Raw genomic sequence first — 12,386 nt, 5'->3', positions numbered from 1 at the left:
AAATTTGGGAGTGTCAACCATTAAAAACTCTATAGTGTCAAGAATGATGTGAAGCAAAGCCCACTGATTTTATTTTTGTTGACCTTGCTTGGATTATTGATGACCTTGTAAGAATGGTTCCAGTAGAATGATAGAGGCGAAAGCCAAGATAGCAAGGGTTAGGGAGTGAGGTCTGGTGGGGAAAAAGGGACAGCAGGTTTCAATTACTTTTTTAAAACAGTTTGAAGTAAAAAGAGGTAGAAAACGGAATTACTTTTCAGAGGTTGGAAAATAAATCACTTTGTGACCTGCCCTGGTCATCAAAGAGTTAATGGTATAAATGCACAGTAATTTCAGAAGCGTTAAAGAGCATGTTTCCATGGAAACATCAACCTACAGAGGGAGAGAAAGAGCTAGGATCCCCTGACAAAGAAGGAACAGCAGAGTTCTAGCCCCCACACAGTACAGCAGGGAGAAATGATTACATGTTTCTTTTAGCTTCCCTGTGAAGGATGCATTTGGGGTTCATGGTGCTGTCCTTTTGAGGACAAGAAACAGGGAAATAGAATTCATTTTAAATAAACTCTTGCCCTTACCTTGCTTCAAATTCTGACTCAAGGGTCAAGCTCATTTTAGAATATTGGAAAAGATCAATGGGTGTCTTTAAGTAACTAGCTAAAACTAAATAAACAAGTAACTCTGATCTTCCCCTGACCTCTCTGTCCTTACCTGGTCTAGAAACAGTGCCAAAAAGTATTGTGATTTAGAGCAACACTTGAAAACACCCTAGAAACATAGGCTATGTGTTTGGCCAGTAGCCTTGGACCAGCACCTTTGCCTTGGGGTTTCCATCTTGGTATATTCTCCTTGATTATATATGTATTTCATCTCACAGTTTTCAAGTCTATGAAATCCCTTTCACTACTGCCCAGTATACATATATATTTCCTTCATCTTTGAATTCAACCGTACTTTCAGGGATGGGTCTTCCCACTCAGCTGTAGTCCCAGAAAGCCATTCTTCTGGACGGTGCTACAGGAGCAACATTAACAAAGTTGCTAACCAACTTTCCTGATGGTTCACTTTCTCCACCCCCATTTTAGATTGAACTTTGCATCTCTTTTGTCCCCCTGGTCTTTCCCTGGACCCTAGACTCAAAAACTCACTTTATTTTCTATGTGAAAGGGGTAGATGTGGTTCCCGTTTGGGTTTTCTGAAAATAGAGGTAAGTTTTTGAATGTATCAGCAGCCTCCACTACTGTTTCCATATCACATCTGTAACATGATGTGAATATGAAGTGCCTGTCTCCCCTAAAGACATAATCATCACCCAGGCATCTTGACTCCTATGTCTGTTTGAAACTGTTGCCTGACCCTGGAATGTCCTCACTCTTTTGACCCTCTTTCCCTCCCATTCAATATAGTTGCTTCTAGAAATCTCCATTTGAAGACATATGCCAATCATTACAGGGAGACTAAATTACAACTCCTTTGTCCATGGGTGACAGCTCCTCATAACCTCCACTCCCAATTCCCATAATGAAGCCATCTTGCTAATTCATTTGTTCACCATTTTGCTACCCTTCAGTAGAGCTGCTGGAGAGAGTTGTGAAATTAAGCCTATGGTAGCTACAGAGGGGATAGGAACTGTGTATATGGAGGTACTCCCAATGTGTAGATTTTGTTGACCACCTCAAATGTAAGAGAGAATAGAGAAGGACTCCAGAACAGAGAAGAACAAATGGAGGAAATAGAGAAAGATCAAAAAGGAGGAGAAAAATCCTCCTTGTTCTTTTCCCTTGATATCATTCCCAGGTCACTCTGGATTCTTGACCAAGAGTTTCTTGGGTATGTATGCCCAAGTTTTCTTACAATAAGTCTTGAAAGTTCACAAGAAGGAAAAACTCCCAGTCAAAATTGAATGTCCTAAAGAAATCTTTGCCAGTCATTGTTTGACTGGTCTTGGCAAAGCCCCTGAGTAGCATTGCCAGCTCATGAGCTAAAATGGATGTCAGAAAGGCAAGCCTTCACCTTAAAATTATTAGTAAACATAAAGAAGAACATCAGTGTAGTCAGGGATCAGCCAGCCTTTGACCTTTCTTGGTGTTTTCTCTGGGAAGGTCCCACCACTTAGCTTTGATAGCCTGTAGGTCTATATTCCAACAGATTGAGCACCTAATTTGTGGAAGAGGAAAGGGATTTTTTGTTCAGTGTTTTTTTTTTTAAATGAAAGTGAGTTTAATCGATGTGCATCATGGCAGTATGAATTCAAAAGGAAAAAAATTCCAGTGGCAATAACATCATCCATAGGTTCTTGACTCCTTCCCACTGGGGAGTTTTACTTTTCCTACCACCTCTAGTAACTCTGGATTTTATGTAGCAGTGTAGCACATCTCACCCCTAGCAGAAGTGACTAAAGGCTGTGGGCATGAGGACAAGAAAGAATTCCCTCTCCATTATTATTGAGTTCTATCCACAGTTCCCTAAATGAGAAACAGCTTTACTGTTCAGCACACTTCACTGACATCAAAAGGATGATTCACTGTATTGTACACTTGAAACTAATAGTACACTGTGTATATTAACTATACTGGAATTTAAATAAAACTTAAAAAATATAATGTAAACTTCAGTGTTGTGATTGGGTATATCTGTATTCCCTATTAGGTATCCAATTTAAACATCAAATGAAGTAGAGTAGCAATAAAAGTTTTTCTTGTTTTTTGTTTTTAAAAGGTCCCTAAGGAATACACAAGCAAGAGTGGGCCTCTTACAAGGGAATTTTAAAAAGTATTACATAGCATTCAAAGCAGGGCTCTGGGAGGTCAGGATGGGGGTCATTTTGAGGTGTCATTTATTCTAGCCTAAAACTATGAGGATATGAGCTCACCTTTTGCCTTTCTCAGGAAGTGAACTTTATATTGAAGTATGATTAAGTAATTCCCCACTACACAAAACCTCACAGGGGTTACCAATCCTAGTTCGAAGACAAACATTCCCGAGCCTTCAGGGTTTGGGATATTGTGGGAATGAGAGGAAGTATCCTGGATTGGTGGTATAATGGAAAAGCAGAGATCCAGGAATTGGGAGACTCAGACTCTAGATTTAATGTGCCAAAGAGAAGCAGCATTTCCCCAGGCTCCAGGGTATTTGGTTCTAACTAGGAAAATTTAGACTGATCCAAAAGTCTCTGCAAAATAGCATTCTCAGAAGCCAAGCAACCTTAAAACAAAACAAACAAACAAACAAAAAAATCATCACAGAAGAAGCTAACACATAAGGTTCACTAGGTGATAGGTGCAGTTCTAAGTCCTATATGTGTATTGAATTACTTAATCCTCACAACTGTCCTATGAGGTAGGTACTATTTTTATGCATATTTTTTATGGTGAAGAAATGGGGACAGAAATTAAATGATTTGTGAGATCATACAACTTCAGAACTGGCAGGTCAGGAACTTGTGCAGAGCTCATCTGACTCCAGTGTCCTTGCTCTTACACACCACACTGCAAGCTCTGGTGGTGGTGGTGGTGGTGGTGGTGGTGTGTGTGTGTGTGTGTGTGTGTTCATTACATATTACATTCCTTTCCTCTTTGCTTAACCTCTTCTGTTTCTTCCTCTTATTAGCTTTCTATTCCTCACTACTAAGCATTGTCCAGGCTTTGTCATTCATTTGGATGTAGGCTATTTTATGAATGAGGACCAGTTCCTAGGTTTGATCCAGAGGAACCCATCAGTCAGTCCAGAGGAGAACTGTCCCCTAGCTATGGCCTGTCACATTGACTCCACTCGGCGAAAGGGTGCTGCAGGTGGGCAGGAATGAGGTCATTCCAGCTCGTGGCTAAGCCATTCCTAATGCCCACTGATTTAACATCTTTCTAGAGGAAAGTTAATGTTTTCTGCCCTCTTACATTTAAGCAGGGATTGTTGGGCAACTTCCAACAGTGCTCTTCTATTTTCTTTCATTTCACATAAAAATAATCCGTGATTTTCAGTCATGAAGCAGAATTTATTTTTTTCTGTCTTAGACCTAAGGGCCTGAGAAGCCTTTTCATTATAGTAGATGGCGAGTTGATGCATCACCATTTACCCCTTACACAAATGCAGCTCAACCCAGACTGCTCAGGGCCCAAAGCATAGTCCTCACCACCAGCAGGCAAGAGGAAGTATATTAAATTTATATCAGTCAGTCCTCAAGATACTTTACTATCTCATTAATTTAACACCATGGATTTAGAATTTAAATAACTAAATAGGGACTAGCCTAAACTTGAAACTTTTATGAGTTGTGAAGAATGGTTTGCAAAATAAATTAATGATATAAACACCATTTCAGAGCAAACATTTAATTTACTGGAAGATAAACTACTTTTAATCTTTTTTGAGTAATTATAAATTAATATTACAATGTGCTCTTTAAATTAATTTTCCCTGAGGTTCTCTATTAATATCATTATACAGAAATAAAGGAAAAGAACTGCATTCAACAGCTTAGGAAACTGGTATTTCTAATTCTTTTGTTCAACAGCATGGTTTAATATTTTTGTATATGACATTATAGGTTGAAGGAAACCTTTAAAACTTCTTGAAATCCTTTTTCCTTGAAAAGAAAACCATGGTTGGCAAGAATAAAATAATTCATATGTCTTGAAAATATTGCCACACAGTGTAGGAACCTGTGAGTCCAAGATTTGAACAGAGGTTGTGACTGCAACATCCTTGCTCTAAAATACCACATTACACAGCTTGGGTGGCGGTGATGGTGGTGGTGGAGTGTGTGGGGCGGGGTACACAGTGCAGTCCTTTCCTCTTCAGTTATTTTTTTGTTCCTCCTTATGTCTTTTCTACCAGCATTTTGGGGTATTGCCCAGATCATCATTTGCATGTAGGATGTCTTACCAATGAGTTACCTCTTCTGGGTTTAATCCCACAGGAGCCCACTGGGCAGTGGAGAATCATTCCCTAGCCATGGGCTGCCATGTTGACAGCATTCTATTGGATGGTTCATTGTAGATTCCCTTTGATAAGCATGAATTTCTAACTTGGGCAAGTCAGAAATTTCTACTTTGTTTACCAAGTTGTAACACCAGTTGTATAATTGTTACACATCTTTGCCTCTTTCCCCCAAGTGTCTAAGTAGGTAGCTTTTAAGTGTTTTCAAGTCCATGGTTTCTAATCCTGTGAGGAATTGTTTCTGCTATTTCAAGAAAAAAATGTGTATATGAAGTAGTGCTAAGTGACATAGTAAAATGGTTAAGAGAGACAAGAGAAAGACTGAAAGATGTGTGGTTTTGCTATCCGGCTAATGGAGTGTCATAATGTAACAACCACAGACGAACTAGAGAGCACGTCAGAGGAACATCCCTGTGCTCCCCTCATCAGGTGTGTCTGGTGGTACGAACCAGCCCATTTTATGGATGAGGGACTTGAAGGCCTTAGCAGGTGAGTTACACACCAAAGACACAGTTACAGAGTTATGAAATTTTGGAGTTAGAAATTGCAAACAAGAGGTCTAGGATTCTGGTCTCCTGTCTGGAATTGTTTTTCCTTTATTGCTTTGCTCTTAACATCTAGAGAATAGAAACTGAGAGTAGGAAAAAAGCCACTGTTTCTGAGATGTGGCAGTGTGAGCGGGAAGTGTGCTGGACCCAGGGTGAGGATACCTGCATCCCGTTTCCAGCCCTGTCATCTGATCTTGGTAAAAGCTGCGAATCCTCTGGACTTCATCTGCTTCATCTAGCAATGAAAGGATTGGACGAAGTGAGAGACTTATCTTTCTTATTACCATGTTAACAGATATTAATTAAGAAATCCAGTGCCTTGTAAAAATGTGGAGGGCAGAATGAGTATTGCAGTGCCAAGGCTCTTGGTTCGCTGGGAAGATGCCGGCAGAGCTCTTTGGGATGCCTCCCCCACAGGACATACTGCTACATCATTGCTTTAGGTACCACTGCGGTGCAGTGGATGAGTTCTGAGTGGCATGGTCAAAGTCAAAGAGGCGCAAGGGCTTTCTTACCTCAGCTTGACCTCATTAAACCCACTGGACTATGACTTTGGCCATGTAAAGCAAATGTATTGGCTCGGAGCCCATCAGGGTTCTGAGGCCCTTTCTCAACAAGGAGTCAAGCAGGAAATGAGATGCATTTTATCTTATGCAGTCTGTATTGGGGATCTGCGGGGTCCAGGGCATGACACGTGACATGAGAATGCTAAAATGCACATCTGGGGCTTGCAAAACTGCTTTCACTTCCCTTGGTGATAATCATGAAAAGAAGGCCAAACTGGAAACCAGAAGACTTAAACTCCAGACCTGAATAGGCAGGTCACCTTGGAAAAGAGGGTAGCGTCTTGGAGGCTGTTGGCCCCTTTCTAAACTGCAAGTTCTCGATGGATAGCTTCTAAATTTTCTTCTGGTTCTAACAATTTGGGATTCTGTGTAATATTAGAACTTGATGAGACACAGTAAGGTTTCTTGTGGGTCTATCTACACCCTAGAGGTTGATTAAACGATATATGTATATTTATATACCAAGCCTTGCCGGGGCTTCCAGGAGTCTCGAGTCTTCTAGGAAGAGCTTCTGAATTTGGCTGCCACTTGAGCTAGGCTTTCTGACTGTATACTTGAGGATGGCATGTTTAGAGAAAAACAGAAGAGCTGTGGCATCTCCTAATTATAGTTTAATCTTTTACCAAGGATTTACACATGGAAACTTTGAGGTTTTAATTAATGTTCAGAATTGGCAAAGTGCAGCCAGATCCAGAGGTAGTTGGATATTTTCAGGCCTGTGAAAGTTAAATTGGCTACTATGACCATTGGACCTAGTTTATCCCCCCTATGTGGAATGCAGTCTCCACTCCTCCAGTGTATTCCATTGGTAATTGGGTCTCGTTAAAATGTAGTTCTCATACTTTTACTTGGTGAGGTCCAAAATGAGGCAGGTTTCTTACTTTAGATATTCAAATCATGCTAATATATTCTTTTTCTGAATTTTTCCTCTTATATAACCTTATATTTGTATCCTATTTTCTGTGGTCTTCCTATCCATTATTCATTTGATGAGCATTTCAGGCTTACCTGAGAAGTTGGAGGGTAGAGTGGTGTTTCCATTTTAAAGAGGAAAAACCGAGGTTCAAGCGCCGAAGTCCCACACCTAGAAGTGACCAAAGTCCCAGTTATCTTTTCTCACTGTTCTGTTAGGAGTGAATGGATTGCCTTGTTCTGCTGTTCAAAGGGCATCCTTGCTCAGAGCAGGTGAATATTTGCAAGGTCCTCACTGCTAACTAAATGTTGGCTCATCAGAGAGAATTACTCAAAAACAAAACAACAAAACAAAACAACACACAATGTGAATGAGTAATCTATATTCTGCTGAAGGATATGAGTGGTTAAAGTATACTTTGGAAAAGAATATTTTGTTTGTTGTCGTAAAATTTATCAATATTTGGTAAGTGTAAACTGTGTGAGAAGGGCCTAGGTAGAATAAAATGATCCTGTAGAGTTGGAAGAGAGAGGACATCCCAGAAAGAGTTTAAAAAAAAAAATCAGAAAGGAGTAACTAGAAAAATTTAACTGTAGAGCAACTACCTTGCCCATAAGTATGGTTTATTTTCTGAAAGTTTGAATTTTAAAACTTGTACACCCGATTCGATGCTGTCCTCTTCAAAGAAGTCATTGTGAGATGCCATTCATGCCACTTATTACTTAAATTATTTTTGGAACTTCTCTTATAATTGCTTTTGAAATAGACACTTAAAAAAATCACATATCTTAATTCAGGTAAAGTCAGAATTATTCTGAACCATGTCCAGTAAAAAGGAAGATACTTAAGCCAGGTGACTTATTTCTCTCTCTTTCCCTTCCTCTCTTCCCTTTCCTTCCTTTCTCCTCCTCCCCTTCCTCAAAAAAAAAAAAAGAAAAAAAAAAGAGAGAGAGAGAGAAAACTAAAATTTGTTTGCATGTCTCATTAACCTTCTCTGTGAAGAGTTCGAGAAATTATTCGAAGCAATGCAGTATTATTGTAATAAGAACATACTTTCCAAGTTAATTACATTGGGTGCTTAAATTCTGGTTTGTTAGTTTAAAATATTTTGTTTTGTGTCTTTGTAATTCTTTCTTGGAACAAATTATATATAGCTTTGCCTGGAGTGTTGAGACTGTAAACTACAGGAGACCTGAGTATTATTTTCCAACTGGTGATGGGCTTGAGCAAGCGGCGTGGAGCTAAGAGATGAGGGGCAGTGCAGGGAACGGGGAAGATGCTACATGGAACATCAAGTTGAAATAGGAGTGCTACCCTTTTACCAACAGGAGGTGTCCAGAAAGAGCAGCCAGGGGATAAGAGGAGGGGACTTGAAGTCATGGCATGTGATAACTACACTAAGGAACAGGAAACGTTAAACCTGATGTGACATATGACTGTCGGGGTGGGGTGGTGAAGAGATCATGGGACTGGGAATGTGGCTTAACACGTTATCTCTATTCCCAGTTAGCTGTGGGACATTGGGCAAATTTAATTTGACTTCTCTGTGCTTTGGTTTACCTACCAAGGCAAAATTTTAGAACTAAATGAGCTTAAGTTTTCTTCAAAGATTAAAATTTATACGGTAGCCATGATAAATGTCTTTGAATACTTGAAGAGCTTTCGTGTGGAAGAAGGATTAGACTAAGACTGTATAATATCTAAGGAGAGGACCAGGATCTAGGGGCTCCAGGGGAGCAAATTCCAACTTGAAGTAAAAACAAAACCAAAAACCTTTGCCCAACAGTGAGATAGCTACATTGAGGTGGAAGGTGCCGTGATAGCAAGAAGAGCTAAGAGAGCCAATCTTACGCTGTAGAGGGAAAGCATAAACTGTAACAAGTGGTGAACTAGTTGATCATGAAAGTCTCTTTCAATTCTGAGAGTCTGAGTATCTCTTCTTTTGCGGTCCTCGGTGTTCTTGATTGCATTTGTGAAGACCGTAAGACCAGAGAATGACAGGCTGAGAGAGCCCAGGCGGCTCTAGAAGTAAGAAGGTGGTCCATGAGGGTTTGGTTCATGCTCTCTAGTCATCTTTAAAATTGCCTGAAGGATATGCATCTTAGTATCCTTGTTGCTTAACCGAAGGTTACCTGGATGAATGAAGAGTCTCACAATTTCACTGAATGAGAAGACTTAGAAGGGGAACATTTTGGCTGCCTTCTGATGCATTCTTCTTCCCTTCAGTGTGTTAGGAACTGTTGTCATGAAAAATCCGAAGCCCCTTGGAAACCTTGTGGCAATCACAGAATATCTCTTTTGCTTCTCAGCAGAGACATGTCTCATAGCAGCATCAGGCCCAAGGCTCTAGAGTAGCACGTCATGTGAAAGCTGGGCTAATCATTATTGACTCCTTGGGCCATTATGGTAAAGGGACATTAATTACCATCCCCACAGTTGCACTAATGTGGCTGTAATGAGCATGCCTGTGGGAATCCCTAACGAGGGAACTCTTCCTCAGGGCAGAGCAGTCAACAGGGGAATGGGGTGAGCTGTAGGTGCAGGTGCGAGGAGGAAGACAGTTTCATTGGTCTGACTCTAGTTACTTCCGGAGTTCCTGATCATTTATGGGCCTGTGCCTGGAATACTTTCTAAAATACCTCCCCTCCTTCCCCACAAACCCCTGGGATTTTCTGTTCACTCTACACAAATGCAATAGCTCTGGTTTCCAGATACATCTTGTGCAACCAGTGCAACCCTGACTGCTGCACTTATCACACAGCTCTTAGAAATATGGGCTGGGCTGCATCTTTTTTTTTTTTTTAAGATTTTCATTTATTCATTTGACAGAGAGAGATCACAAGTAGGCAGAGAGGCAGGCAGAGAGAGAGGAAGGGCGGGGCGAAGCAGGCTCCCCGCTGAGCAGAGAGCCCGATGCGGGACTCGATCCCAGGACCCCGAGACCATGACCTGAGCCGAAGGCAGTGGCCCAACCCACTGAGCCACCCAGGCGCCCCTGGGCTGCATCTTAATAAGAGTTCAAAAATATGTGCATATTTCTGGGAGGCAGAGAGACCTAGTGCTCAATATGCCACCTTTCTTAGCAGAACATTGTCTTGGTACATTCCCACTTTCTTTTCTTCTACAACCTTCACCCTTTAATGGAGTCCTTCTAGAAGTGAATAATTGTTAACGCTTAAGGAGGGTTGACTATGGACCAGGCCTTGTGGTAAGTTATCTCATTCAAGCCTTACAAACCTAATCAAGTAGGTTTCTTTTTATCTTTTCATATTATTCCTATTATGTGAAAGCTTGGAACTCTGTGCATAACCAAATGGGAGCTGGAGGGATACCAGGTTTCTCAGTAATACTTGTATATCTATGTGTCTGTCTCCATTTACCTTTCTCTCTGTCTTCCTAACTATCTTGTTGTTGGCGTACCTTCTTCATACCAGTAACCTTTTCTTTTATTCTGTCTTTACAGGTATCTGATCAATGTCACCTTTGAGGGAAGAAATCTGTCCTTCAGTGAAGATGGCTACCAGATGCACCCGAAACTGGTGATAATCCTTCTGAACAAGGAGAGGAAGTGGGAGAGGGTAGGACATATCTTTTGGTAATTCTCGAACAAAGTAGATGGGATAGGGCTATAAGATTTTGCAACACGTTCAGAGAAAACCAAACCAAACCTTGGTTTTGGTTTCTGAGCTGGGCAGTAAGAGGGCAGTATTTTGAAGAACATAGGAGAAGCTGTTTCTCAAACTTGCATTTTAATTTTCTTGCTCCTTTGGTTAATCAAGAGACTATTTTCTTTATGCATTACCATTTTTATTGGTTATGGTGCTGTCTGAATCATGACTTTGTCCTAATGGAAGAGAGTATATGTGTATAATATAACATAATTTGGTGAAGAAGTCAAATCAGTGATACGATTCAGAAATTGTATCCTACATAGTATCCTGGGGAAGTCGATGAAATCTAATTTATAAGCACGCAGGTTTGAATTTACTGTGATTATAGGCTTGCCGTGCAAGGCTCCTTTCAGGACCTCTCCCACTGCCAGCTGATCCCAGTGTCTGAAACTCTACCAATTGGAAATTAATTTCTGTGGGTGCTGGACTACTTAGGCTCAATTTCTAGCTCCTCTACTCACAGACTTATCTACTTAGGACCTTGGACAAATCTCTTAACTACTCTGCCTCGAGTTTCCTCATCTATAAAATGGGAATAAAGAACAATAGTACCGGGATGCCTGGGTGGGTCAGTTGGTTAAGTTGGCTGCCTTCGGCTCAGGTCATGATCCCAGGGTGCTGGGATCGAGTCTCACGTCTGGCTCCTTGCTCAGCGGGGATCCTGCTTCTCTTTCTGCCTCTGCCTGCTGCTCTGCCAGCTTGTGCACTCTCTCTCTCTGCCAAATAAATAAATAAAAATAAAAAATCTTAAAAAAAATAGTACCAAGATCACAGCATTGTTATGAGGATTAAATATATTAATATACATAAACGACTTAGAAAGGTGGCTGGCATATAGTAAGCACTTAATAGGTATTTGCTTTTATTGTTATCCCTGATTCCTACTTAAATATAGCAGTTCCCGAGAGTAATGTCAGCCTTGGTGTTTCTTTTGTATGTTCTTCAGGTCATTTGTTCTTTGAGGTGCTTTGCTGAGAAATGGTTCTGTGGATAAATAAGGTTGGGGATGCCACCCTCTGCTTTCTCATTCTGGGAGCTTCCCAGAACATGTCAACTTTTAAAAGTTCAGAGGCGTCCTATCAATAGCAAAGAACCATCTTTAATTTTACTTTATCTGGTATTTCCCGAATTTGTTTAACTCTGAGACCCTTTTGTTCATGAAATTCCTGTTCTGTAAAACATGCTGGGATACACTGATTTAAGACAATTTCTATAGACTCTGTGGGTCAGTTGGCTGAGAACAAACGTCAGGATGTCAGCATGGTTCTGACTGGAATGGGGACCAGACTATATATTTCTAGAAGGAATAGCCAGGAAAAGAGACCAGGGATAAATTTCTTGAAATTCACCATTTCGTCAGAGAGCCCTGGACAGGTAGTCGTGTGAATGCTTACCTGGGAAACAGCACGTGTTGCTCACATAGTGGAAACCCAGGGCCTTATTCTTCAAGTTGAAAGAACTCCAGCTGTCCTGTAGTTCCTTACCTCAGGGCACAGCTACAAGGCGGAGAACATCCCTTGCGTTCTTGATTAACGTTGCGTTCCCTCTGCTGAGTTATCATTTGTTCAGAAGTGCTTTCCCCTGGGCTCCTGCTCTTCACCCAATCTAGCCGCTTTCACTGCTGCTATAGAGACATAATAATTTAAGAAGTGTTCTGGGACCTCATGTAAAACAGGTACTTCTGTGTGTCTCCAGGAGAAGGGTTATTACTAACTGAGGCTTCATATGTGGATCAGAGATGTCCAGCTGGGGTAGC

The 12,386-nt window shown here is 40.9% G+C and overlaps 1 protein-coding gene across 3 annotated transcripts in view; it reads left to right on the top strand.

Annotated features, from left to right (window-relative positions):
• GRIN2B (glutamate ionotropic receptor NMDA type subunit 2B) overlaps positions 1-12,386 on the top strand; it is a 405,939-nt gene that overhangs the window by 288,535 nt on the left and 105,018 nt on the right. For all 3 annotated transcript variants that reach the window (XM_032855041.1, XM_032855043.1, XM_032855042.1), the window contains one exon: positions 10,423-10,537. In XM_032855041.1, coding sequence (XP_032710932.1) covers positions 10,423-10,537 — 115 coding nt within the window. The remainder of the gene's footprint in view (positions 1-10,422; positions 10,538-12,386) is intronic.

This window comes from Lontra canadensis, unplaced genomic scaffold (assembly GCF_010015895.1).
Source record: "Lontra canadensis isolate GAN:19392208 unplaced genomic scaffold, GSC_riverotter_1.0 scaffold9, whole genome shotgun sequence".
In the NCBI taxonomy this organism is placed as follows: Eukaryota; Metazoa; Chordata; class Mammalia; order Carnivora; family Mustelidae; genus Lontra; species Lontra canadensis.
The sequence above is the reverse complement of the archived record's forward strand: the minus strand, read 5'-3'. Positions and strand labels throughout refer to the sequence as shown.